We start from the raw sequence: 13,027 nt of genomic DNA, 5'->3' as shown, positions 1-13,027 counted from the left end.
TTGAGCAACTGTCTAAAAAAAAGTACAATGCAAGCCCGTCGTTCTCATTTTAATCCTGGAGGGAGATGTAGCTCAAAAGAAATTGATAAGCTACTTGAACTTGTCTTCCACTTTTTCACAGGCAAAACCACAAGCACAAGGAAATAATTTATTATATGGACATCAACAGGAATTTCAGAATTTAGAACATGAGACTATGACAGCACGATTTTACCTACAGTCAAAAGAAATTTGGATGTGGAAATGCCTCTTGCACACTAGTACATCAGTGCTCCGAGTAAATTTGCTGATCTTCACAGTGAAATCCATTTATTCACTCAAAGGGAGCACACAGCTCAAGGTTCAAAGTCATTTGACACTGCATTACATCCTATAACTCCTTTGCCACCCAACGTAGTTCATATCATCAAGAGGCAGGAAACATGCTCACTGATCCCTTGGAAGAATATAATTGGTAAGCATTGCTTTCTACTAAACAAAATAGGGACATATATACATCCTTCATCAGAGAGGGGGATGGGGTGAGGGTTCTGGAATAAATAGGGAGAGAGGGGGAGGCAGACCGAAGATGGAGAGTAAAGAAGATAGGTGGAGAGGAGAGTATAGGTGGGGAGGGGATAGGTCAGTCCAGGGAAGACGGACAGGTCAAGGAGGTGGGATGAGGTTAGTAGGTAGGAGATGGAGGTGTGGCTTGGGGTGGGAGGAAGGGATGGGTGAGAGGAAGAGCAGGTTAGGGAGGCAGAGACAGGTTGGACTGGTTTTGGGATGCAGTGGGTGGAGGGGAAGAGCTGGGACGGTTGTGTGGTGCAGTGGGGGGAGGGGACGAACTGGACTGGTTTTGGGATGCGGTGGGGGAAGGGGAGATTTTGAAGCTGGTGAAGTCCACATTGATACCATTGGGCTGCAGGGTTCCCAAGTGGAATATGAGTTGCTGTTCCTGCAACCTTCGGGTGGCATCATTGTGGCACTGCAGGAGGCCCATGATGGACATGTCATCTAAAGAATGGGAGGGGGAGTGGAAATGGTTTGCGAATGGGAGGTGCAGTTGTTCATTGCGAACCGAGCGGAGGTGTTCTGCAAAGCGGTCCCCAAGCCTCCGCTTGGTTTCCCCAATGTAGACGAAGCCACACCGGGTACAATGGATGCAGTATACCACATTGGCAGATGTGCAGGTGAACCTCTGCTTAATATGGAAAGTCATCTCGGGGCCTGGGATAGGGGTGAGGGAGGAGGTGTGGGGGCAAGTGTAGAATTTCCTGCGGTTGCAAGGGAAGGTGCCGGGTGTGGTGGGGTTGGAGGGCAGTGTGGAGCGAACAAGGGAGTCACGGAGAGAGTGGTCTCTCCGGAAAGCAGATAAGGGTGAGGATGGAAAAATGTCTTGGGTGGTGGGGTCGGATTGTAGATGGCGGAAGTGTCGGAGGATGATGCGTTACCACCCCACCAACCTCCGGATACAACGCATCATCCTCTGACATTGTAGATGGCAGAAGTGTCGGAGGATGATGCGTTGTATCCGGAGGTTGGTGGGGTGGTAACGCATCATCCTCCGACACTTCCGCCATCTACAATCCGACCCCACCACCCAAGACATTTTTCCATACCCACCCTTGTCTGCTTTCCGGAGAGACCACTCTCTCCGTGACTCCCTTGTTCGCTCCACACTGCCCTCCAACCCCACCACACCCGGCACCTTCCCCTGCAACCGCAGGAAATGCTACACTTGCCCCCACACCTCCTCCCTCACCCCTATCCCAGGCCCCAAGATGACTTTCCATATTAAGCAGAGGTTCACCTGCACATCTGCCAATGTGGTATACTGCATCCATTGTACCCGGTGTGGCTTCCTCTACATTGGGGAAACCAAGCGGAGGCTTGGGGACCACTTTGCAGAACACCTCCGCTCGGTTCGCAATAAACAACTGCACCTCCCATTCGCAAACCATTTCCACTCCCCCTCCCATTCTTTAGATGACATGTCCATCATGGGCCACCTGCAGTGCCACAATGATGCCACCCGAAGGTTGCAGGAACAGCAACTCATTGCGCTTTGATACCATTGGGCTGCAGGGTTCCCATGTGGACTTCACCAGCTTCAAAATCTTCCCTTCCCCCGCCGCATCCCAAAACCAGCCCAGTTCGTCCCCTCCCCCCACCGCACCACACAACCATCCCAGCTCTTCCCTTCCACCCACTGCATCCCAAAACCAGTCCAGCCTGTCTCTGCCTCCCTAACCTGTTCTTCCTCTCACCCATCCCTTCCTCTCACCCCAAGCCACACCTCCTTCTCCTACCTACTAACCTCATCCCACCTCCTTGACCTGTCCGTCTTCCTTGGGCTGACCTATCCCCTCCCCACCTATACTCTCCTCTCCACCTATCTTCTTTTCTCTCCATCTTCGGTCCACCTCCCTCTCCCTCCCTATTTATTCCAGAACCCTCACCCCATCCCCCTCTCTGATGAAGGGTCTAGGCCCGAAACGTCAGCGTTTGTGCTCCTGAGATGGTGCTGGGCCTGCTGTGTTCATCCAGCCTCACATTTTATTATCTTGGATTCTCCAGCATCTGCAGTTCCCATTATCACTCACACATATATACATCCATTGCATAAATTTTGTTGACTTGTAAACAGTATTTGCTTAAATCTGCAAAATTATTTTACTCCTTCATGAACAGATATATTATCCACAGCTAATCACTGTTCTTAGTTAATATCATGAATATATAGCTTCTACAAAATTAAGATTGATATTTGGAGAAGAAGGTAGTGTCTGGCCAAATTGATTGAGCTTTTCTGAACAGGTGCTTGGATGAAGGCAATGAGCTCTACTTGGACTCCTGAAAGGCTTTTGATAAGGACCTGCATGAAAGTCTGACAGGTAAGCTAAGAACCCATGGGAGCCAAGAAGATTTGGCGAACTGGATCTACAATTTGCCAAGTGACAGGGAGCAGAGGGTAACGATTGAGAGATGTTTTTCTAACTAGAAATCTGTGACCAGTGGGATCCCAAAGGGGTCAGTGTTAAGACCGTAAATGTTTGTGATTTATTTAAATTATTTAGACTTGAGCATTGGATAGTTGATCAAAGTGCTTGCTGATGATACAAAAATTGGGGGAGTAGTAAATAGACAGGATAATAGGCTAAGATTACACAGGATACACAATAGCTGGTCACATGGCCAAATGCAATTCAATCAGAATAAGGGTGAGGTGATGCACTTGGGCAGGACAAACAAGGATGAACTGTAAGACCCCTGGAAGCACCGAGGATCAGAGGGACCTTACTGTGCGTGTAAATGAGTTCCTTCAGGACAAGTAGATAAAGTGATTAGGAAGGCATAACATATGCCTGCCTTTGTTAGCTGAGGCAGAGTGTTTAAGAGGAGGGAGATTACGCCGGAATTATATAAAACGGCTGTTAGGCAACAGTTGGATTGTGCACAGTTCTGGATTCCACATGATCGGTGGAATATGATTGTAGTGGACAGGGTGCAGAGGAGATTTACCCGCATGCTGCCTGGGCTGGAGAGATTCAGTTATGAGAAAAGACTGGACAGAAATTGGTTGCTTTCCATACAGCAGAGGAGACTGATAGGGCACATAGTTGAGTTGTATCAAATTATGATGAGCATAGATAAGGTAGACAGGAAGAAACATTTGGAGGGATCAATTACTAAATCATAGATTTAAGGTAAGGGACAGTAGGCTTAGATGAAACGTGAGGAAAATTTTTCACCTAAGGGTGGTGGGTACCTGAAACTCAAAGCTTGTAAAGATGGTACAAGCAGAAGCTCTCATAACATTAAAGTTGGATTTAGCTGTGCACTTGCGAAAGCAAGGCATACAAGGCCACGGGCGAAGTGTTAAAAAACAGGAGTAGAATAGTCAGGTGATTGAGTCTGCACCAGTCAAACACAATGGACCTTTACCACAAGGGGCTTTTACTGTGCTGTAGACCTCTATGACTACGAATAAGGGAATAAAGCCTTGCATAATTGAGTGACACTTAATTAATTGATAGGTGGAATATGATTGTAATGAACAGGGGAGTTCAGTGTGGAATTTATACATTTCTCAAAAGTACACAAACCCAAAACCATTATTTCCAACACTTTAAAACCTACATTCGAAATATAAACCGTAATATGGTTCTATATATAAATTGTTTTACTCGTGATTGGAATACTCACTGGACTTTCAACCGTCGCCTGCACCTCAGGTTCTTCTACTTTGTTCACCTTTATTTTATCGATTGGTACAGTTTCAGCAGCAAGGAGGAGACAGAGCAGCAACCAACAGCAGGATAGTTCCACACTCTTCCAATGCATCTATAATGTATTAAAATAAGAATTCTTCCTCAACAAACCCATATTTACTCATTCAACTTCAATATTTCAATTAAAATCAACCAGGTACTAAAATGAATGCTGAATGATCATGCCCAAAATTATGAAAAGCAATTGTGAATTCAGAAGGCTGACATTCACCTAGAACCCATGCCGCATTGAACACAAAATATGGTTGTTTCTTCCACCAACATAAACATAGTGGCCACTACAGATTTGCCCTTTTATTTGATTACACTCTGTTGAAATACCCTGTAAAACAATAGCAAGTTATATTTCATTAATAACCTAAAATAATAAAGCTGTGATTTTCATCTTACAAAAACTTACATTTTGTTAACAATGACGTGAAGTGCGAATTCTAAGATCCAAGCTTTTACACTGAAAATAGCATTAGAAATCCATATGAATTCAACTGGATACATAAAAATCAGTTTTATTGCTGAATCATTTTTAGATTAAATTAAAAGAGTAGGTAACTTTAGCAGTAGAATACAGACCTAAACAATATAAACAAAGAAAATCCTAGCCCTGGCAACAGAGTGTTAGTAAATGGTTCCAATGCTCCTGGACTAGGAAAAATGACACAGATCTCCATTCTTAATCATGGCCAGTAAGCCTCTTTATCTAGTGTGCAAAGTGGGTAACATCAAATCTGGTGCAATCCACATTTACTTCTTGAAAGCACAGCCCATACTAATATCAAAAAAAAGGACAAGGCAGCCTATCTGATTAGCATCCCATCCACTAACTTCACCACTGATGCACAGTTTCAGCAGAGTGTACATTCTATAAAATATACTATAGTAACTCACCAGGGCTATTTGCCAGCACCTTCCAAAGCTACAACGTCTACCACCTTTGAATGATAAAGGTAGATGTACGGGAGCACCACTGCCTGCAAGTTCCTCTCCAAGTCCCACACCATTGTGGCTTGGAACCATATTTTTATTTCTTCACTGTCACGGAGTCAAAATCGTGAAGCTCCTTTCTTAACAGCACTCTGGGTGCCGCTACACTCCAGTGACTGCAATAGTTCAAGGCAGCAGCTCACCATCTTCTCTAGGACAATTAAGGATATGCAATAATTGTTGGTCTAGCCACCAATGCCCTCATCTCATCAAGAAGCAAGGAGAAACTACTCGGGTCTCATTGTCGGATGTGATTAATTTCCTCTAGGTGAATATCAGCAAGACCAAAGGCATCTTCTGCTCCTACCACAAACTTCCTAACCCTTGACACGGATTTGATTCCTTTTGTAAACCATGCCTTAGGCTAAGAGACGATCCATGGTCCCAGCATCATACATGGTCCTGAACAGATTTTTATAACACCCTATCTGCAAAACAAAGATCATCTACCACAACATTGCCTTCCTCTATTCCTCATTTAATCTGACTGCCACTGAAGTTCTCATCCATGCCACTGACACCTTTGGACTCAAGTACTTCAACGCTCTTCTTGGAGCCTACCATATTCTACTAATTTCCATTTATCAAAAGCTGCGTAGCTGTGTCCTTTAGCTACCAAGTTCTGTTCACTAATTGGAATCACAGGATTTGGCGATGGAAATTCCATGTTCAAGTGTTCAAATCACAAACATCTTACATACCCTTAACTATCTGTATACCCTCTCCTCATACCAGCAACACTTAAATGTTTATGTCTTGGGCCTTCTGTGCAGTGTTCCCCAATTCATCCCAAAATGAATAGACATTCTTTCAGCAACCAAGATGTAACGTTCTATGATTCCAAGTCCTAGGTTTTACCCCTGTTCCTCTTCCACTTCTTCTGGAGAAATGCTTGCTGAAGCCCATCTTCTTGCTAAGTTTTGGGTCATCCTTTGCAATATATTTAACGTTGATGCAACGTTAACTTCTTTCTCATTGTACTTCTCTGAAGCACCCAGAAATATTTCCTTATATTAAAAGTACTATAATAACAAAAATGTGCAAGTCAGGTGGATTGGCCATGCTAAATTACCCATAGTTTTTAGGGATGTGGAGGTTAATTACATTAGCCATGGGAAATGTAGGATTAACGGGATAGGATAGTGGGATGGGTCTGGGTGGGATGCTCTTCGAAGGGTTGGTGTGGACTGCTTGGGCTCAATGGCCTGTTTCCACACTGTGGGATTCTATTAAAAAAGCCGGAGATGCTGCTTGGCCTGCTGTGTTTATCCAGCTTCACACTTCATTATCTAAGAAATTATTCTTGCTGTTGCTTGTGTCATGCAATGTGATATCAAAATAGATAGAGCATGAATGTATTATTAAAATTTGAAGTGGGTTGTCACTGCAATATACAATTCTGTACTTCCATAAATATGTCAACATAAAAGCATTTGTTGGAAAGACAATTTATTCCCAATTAGTGACAGGTGAAATGATTAACAGTTCTTGATAATAAATTATCTGCCATTTAGCAGAGTTATGGGACATCCAAGTTTGATATTGAACTATAAAAAAAATGTTTAAAAAAGAAATCAATAAAGGGAACATCATTAGACTTAAAGTTAAAGTTAAAGTGACTAAGTTATTATATCAACTTCTTTAATTCCCAAACAGCATCTTAACATAGGAAAATTCATGTCAGCTGGATTTCTGATCCTAAATTCAATTGAAATTGCCCTAAATGAAAATGTTGTTCCAGTAAGCTGTGTAAAAGCAAATAATGCAAGGTTCAATGCTCTAAGATGTTTTAAAAAAACTTAAATATGTTATAGATGAAACAGAGTAGGAAAAGGATATAATTGTAAAACGTAGTGGGCAACAAGTGCAGTGTTCGTTAGATGGCTTCAAAATGATTTGAACTCTCTTGGAGCTGTAACATATTGGAGCAATTACTGCACTTACATAACTTTCAGCATATGGTCAGAGAGAATCAAATACTACAAAGCTCACTCTATGAGGCCATACTGTTCATCTTTCTGTGTTGCTTTTTTCACTCCCAGAGTAACTCAAATCTTATCCCACTGTCTGGCTATTTCCCCATAGCCTTTTATCTCCCTCAACTTCAAGTATTTATTGAATTTCCACTAAAGAAAAGGGACCATGTTGCATTTCATATTTCAACCATCATCGGTACAAATTCCTTTATTGCAAGTCATCTTACTCCCTTTTTTGGGGGAGTATGTGGGAGAGCAGGAGTGCAACAGGGTGTGTGAGAGAGGGAGAGCAAGACAGTTCTAAACGTGGAATGAAAGACGAAGGATAACCAGAGAAGCCAATACTACTACTTCAAAACAGAACTCTACAAAATTTCATAAAAACAACTTCTCTTAAATCACTTTCTCATTTTACCAATTTTTACTCACCTGGGGGAGAACCCAAATTCGCATACTCCAAGAACAACAGTGAACCAAGCATGTATCCTTTCAGTACGTTACTCCAATCCCCTCTCCCTTCCAAAGAACACTCGCTTACCAGAATTGATCTTTGTCCAATTTTTGAAATTGTTCCTCTGCTTAGATACTTTGTCTCTTTCCCAGTTGCTGCCTCAACTTATCACTTGCCCACCTTCATATTCCCTTGCCACTGTTTAAAGTTTGAATCTCACTTGTATACACCCAAGGCTACTCGATCACTCCAGGTATTCTCTAAAAGGAACCACAGAGGCACATGCATGACTTCCTTATGAGCATCATATTGCTTCACCCTTTACTATCATTGAACTTCGTACTCCGTAAAAGCTAATATTATCAAGATCCTTCTTTTGCTGCTCTTCCCACACACTACTACCACCACAAAATAACAATCGCCACATTTTGCTCCGAAGTGTTGAGTTCCCATGAAAATGATCTTGCTGTGGATAGTAACATTCTGGGTGGCACCACAGTAACTCCCATTCTTCATCCTCCATAAACTTAATGTCATCAAAAACTATGCTATCCCAAATTTGTCCACCTATCAGCCTGAGGATTGTTGCTGCCTATACTGTTACCCCAAGCTTCAAATTTATAAGTGCCTGATTTGCACTTGTATCCTTTCAGAGACATGCCTCTTTCTCCCTATAACCATTGACTTGGGTCTTTATGCACGCCGTGCTACTTTTGCTTCACCATGAGTAGCTAAACTTCAGGTGAATTAAGACCTAATAGATAGGCAGCACCCCCTCCAAATTCATCCATTTCAGCTCCTCCTCTAAATCCCTTCTTTGACCAAGACTTTAGTCAGCTGTCCTTTTCTCGCCTTGTACCAATTTTTTTTGTCCAAATATATATATCTGTACGAACTGGAGATGGTTTTCTATGATAAAAGGCAGTATAGAAGTTAGAATGTTGCTGCTGTCATTATAACAAACCCCTGAAAATATGTGACAGCTTTTGAAAATCGATCTGTACAACATCTATATTTTTCTCTTATCTATTCAACCTGTAACTTCTTCAGAAATTATATTGGCTAAATTAGATTCATCTTTAACAACAGGCCAACCACGGTAGCCATCGGTAACAAATGCATTTCTAAATGCTTATTAATATCATTTTGAATTAAAAATGTGTTCACAAATGATTAAACATATTGATTTTTAGTTATCCATATTGCATTTCTGTCCCTACTTGACGTATGTTACAAAAACCAATTCTCCAACATGAGAATTGAAGTTACATATCCCCACAATGTTAAAGAAAAATTCCAGCCAGAGATTGATGCCTTTTTAAACTCACCAACCTTAACAGCCTAATTTGCACGTCAATGAGCACAACCCTGTTGAATTCCACCTACACTATATTACAACGTGTCTAACACCTAATGTGTAACTAATTCCTACTGTTCAGTTGCTACAAGGATTATATGGTGCAAAATAATAACATTAAAAAGATCTCCCTAACTTCTCAACAAAAGAAAACAGATTATATAATAAATCTTCTACTCATCAGTAAAATAACTATGGTATCAGCACTCTCAAGTGAAATTGCACGTCCAATACCATATTTGGTATATACAGCTATACATATATGTACATATACATCTGATGTCAAAAACTACTTAAATGATCAGTATATATTGTATAAAAACAGAAGTTGCTGGAAACGCTCAGCAGGTCTGGCAGCATCTATGAAGAAAAAAAAAATCAGTTTAATGTTTTGGGTCTTCTGCAACTTCTGTTTTTGTTCTTGATTCACAGCATTAGTTCTTTCAGTTTTTATTTAGTGTACTACTGTAATTCAATTCAGAATATAAAGTGTGCATTTAAAACAATTGATCTTCAAGAAATGACAAAATTAGAAAAATCAAATACAAAGTATGACATACCTATTTTCTGTCTCTAACCAGTGAGAAAATACCTCACCTTATCTGTTAAAGTCAGGAATAAAGAAGCTTGACAGCTGTAACTAGCAAGCATATCCACATTTTATCCAATTTATGCAAACTAGGTTGCTTAAATTCAATTGACGTGAAATATACTATCAAAAGTTCCAGAGAAAATTACAAATAAGTACGGTCTCAGAAACTTCTAATGTTTCCTTCTAATCAGCATAAGTAGGTAACCATATGTATGCCTACCTGACCAAATATTAGTGAGAAAATAAAAGGTGGTGGCATTCACCTTTCTTATTCTATGAAAATTGGTGCAATTTTTTTGGGGAAAGAAAGATAAACAATAAAAGTTATTATCTCACTATGAGGAACCCCACCATGTTATGATCCCAGCAGATGATAAAACTAGACAAGACTGGACCACAAGGTTTGTTTTTTGCTTTTTGTTTATTATAGCAGTCAGTCACAATATATTCAAGAGAGGCTGCTAATGTACTTTTACTAAAAGAAAATAAAAGCATATTGAGCAACAGGAAAATTAAAACACAGCCTTATTCATGAACTGTTTGAAATAGTCCTGTTACAAAAGTCAGAAATAAAGACTTAACCACTTTACACCAAAAAATAATCTTACAGATATTCAAACCTCAGTGGGTCAATCTCGTCTTCACTTTAAAACTCCTTGTGCAGTTGCCATGGCCACAACTGGTTTCTGAAGTGTTCTTACTAACTTCTTAACAATTTAGGAGAAAACACAGTTTTTCCAAACATTCAACTTCCAGCAGCTTTTGCATCAATTTTCTCACTACCCTAGCATTTCCACCTCCAGTATCATAGAGATCATAGATCATAGATCATAGATCATAGAATCCCTACAGGGTGGAAAAAGGCCCTTCAGCTCTACAAATCCACACTGAACCTCAGAGGAGCCCATCCAGACCCATTCCCCTATAGCCCACCTAATCTACACATCCCTGAACACTACGGGCAATTTAGCATGGCCAATCCACCTAGCCTGCACTTTGGACTGCAGGAGGAAACCAGGGTACCCAGAGGAAACCCATGCAGACAGTCACCTGAGGGTGGAATCGAACCCAGGTCCCTGGTACTGTGAGGCAGCAGTGCTAACCACTTGAGCCACCATACCGCAGCGTCTACTGTCCAAAGTTTGATTTCCTAGAAGTTTTTCTCTATGTCACTCAGGAATCCTTCTTACAGCCCTGACTGTTTCGGAAGCTGCTAAACTAACAGCATCTGCAGCATTATTTTTTCCTTCTTATTTCCATTGAATGCACTGAGCTGTTCACCTCGAGGGTTTTCAAGATTTCATTGTACACTCACATACATACACACACATGTACACATACGTATACATATACACACACACGTACACGTACATAAACAAAATTTCAAACACCAAGTACAACTCTCAGAACAAATCTAAAATGAGATCAAAACAATGTCTCCTCGTAACATATATAGAAATATGAATCAAACTTAAAAATATATACATAGCTCTTCTATTTAAGACCAAAAGTTTCCTAATAGTAGTAATAAATCATAAAACCAACTATTTCATGAAACAGTTGTGATGTAGTTTGTGTTTTCTTCAGAGGCTTCTTGGTGAAGGAAACACTTAATGACTTGATATATTGCTAACCTTAGACAGTAAGAAAGAGAACAGTGAAATAGGATCATCCTGACAGTAAATTGTTCAGAGATATTTCATTTTAAAACAAATGAACTTCTTGCCACGTTTCCTCTTCTTTTCTATATAGAATCTAATCACCATTCAATGCATCTTCACCTTCCAACTGGATTGGTTAAGGACATATAATATTAGCAGTGAATGTCATGGCCAATGTTACTGTGTCTTTAACAATTCTAATAATTTGCAATACAGAAGTATTGCTCAATCTTAGAATGGGGAGAGGGGGGTTAATCTATTGCATCTAATCCCACAGCATTCACTGGGAGATGCATCCTTCCTGTGATTTCTGAGTCTTTAGGTCATTTTGTGTGTTTACCAATGAGATTTATTTGACTGTATCAAATATTTTGTTATCAGTTTTTTTGTCAGTAACAAGTATCCAGTTGTTAGAATTTTTTTTAAACAGAATTGTGATCCTTGCATTGTGTAATTTCACCCTCACAAACAGAAAATGAGAAAAAAATGGATACATGTTTCTAATGCGCTTGTACAGAAGCTCTATTCAATTATTATCAAACAAAACTATTCAGATCATCAAATGTTCTACAAAATGTATAAAAAGTTTCAGCTCATGTATTGTAAAAATTTTCAACGTACTACTAAGCACACGGGATAACAAGGTGTAGAGGTGGATGAACACAACAGGCCAAGCAACATCAGAGGAGCAAGAAGGCGGACGTTTCGGACGTAGACCCTTCTTCAGAAATGGGGGAGGGGAAGGGGGTTCTGAAATAAATAGGGAGGGGGGAGGCGGATAGAAGATACAAAGTACATGAGTTTACTTACCATAGTAATTGTATTACAGAACAGATAAAAATAAAACTAACTTACTTCTACTACTGTACCTAATAGATACACACGCAGGCACAGTTCTACAAACGGTGAGGCAAATTAAAAGGTTGATTTAAACAATATTGGGTGCAGAACAGTCCAAGCAAGCAGTTTCAGTCAAAAATCTATGTTATGCAGAAATAAATATTAATGACGTTTAAGAATCAGAACTCTAATTTCTCGAGGTTCGTAATTCAATTTTGCATTCAGATTATCCAACCTCATATACCAAAAATGTGGCTTTGCGGTCATTTTCAAAACTTTAACAAGCTTTGGATGGAAATATAACAAAGTTTGAAAGTTATGTTTCCAAAAACCAAACGCGCTGTGAAATTGTATGGAGAAATATTTTGAACTCCAACCTGCATAAACATATGTTTTACAATTTGTGCGGACACTTTGCCAGGGGGCACAAAGTGTAAATGATTTGACTGCCACCTGATGTCCATAGCAGATTTAATACCTTTAAGCCCAAAACAGCCTGCTCATGTGCCGACGGACGAAATGTTAGGATTGGTACAGAATAAATTTCAAACAACGATTCATTCTAACGGCGTAGCTACGCTTCTTACCCTGATGTCTGGTACCTCCTACTTTCAGACAGGACTCTGGGTAATGAAGTTCTTTTTCAATGGTCAAGTTGAACGTGAGAGATCAGATTTAGTGGCCTTCCCTTAGCACTCGGTATCTCTGACCTGTAGAAAGATGCACAGCCACGGTCCTTGGCGAAACCTGTGCAAACACAGCAACAAACCAAGCTACAATGCACCACAGCTCGACCCCGTTTGACAAATGTTGCAACGTAACCAAGCGCTAGCTCCAGTAGGCCACGCCTCTTCTCATTTCCATTGGTCAGAGCGCGCAAGGCAGTTCCCGCCTT

General features: G+C 40.7%; 1 protein-coding gene across 4 annotated transcripts in view; it reads right to left on the bottom strand.

The window, feature by feature from the left end:
- Window positions 1–12,956, bottom strand: part of LOC125459438 (nucleobindin-2-like) — a 63,260-nt gene extending 50,304 nt beyond the window's left edge. For 3 of the 4 annotated variants that reach the window (XM_048545896.2, XM_048545898.2, XM_048545899.1), the window contains exons 1-2: window positions 12,720–12,956; window positions 4,189–4,326 (exon numbers count right to left, since the gene is read on the bottom strand). In XM_048545896.2, coding sequence (XP_048401853.1) covers window positions 4,189–4,326 — 138 coding nt within the window. In that variant the 5' untranslated portion in view covers window positions 12,720–12,956. The other variant, XM_048545897.2, reaches the window with a different exon arrangement.
- Between the last annotated feature and the right edge of the window lie 71 nt (window positions 12,957–13,027).

The sequence above is a fragment of the Stegostoma tigrinum genome, chromosome 17 (genome assembly GCF_030684315.1).
Source record: "Stegostoma tigrinum isolate sSteTig4 chromosome 17, sSteTig4.hap1, whole genome shotgun sequence".
Classification (NCBI taxonomy): Eukaryota; Metazoa; Chordata; class Chondrichthyes; order Orectolobiformes; family Stegostomatidae; genus Stegostoma; species Stegostoma tigrinum.
This window is presented reverse-complemented; position numbering and strand designations above follow the sequence as displayed.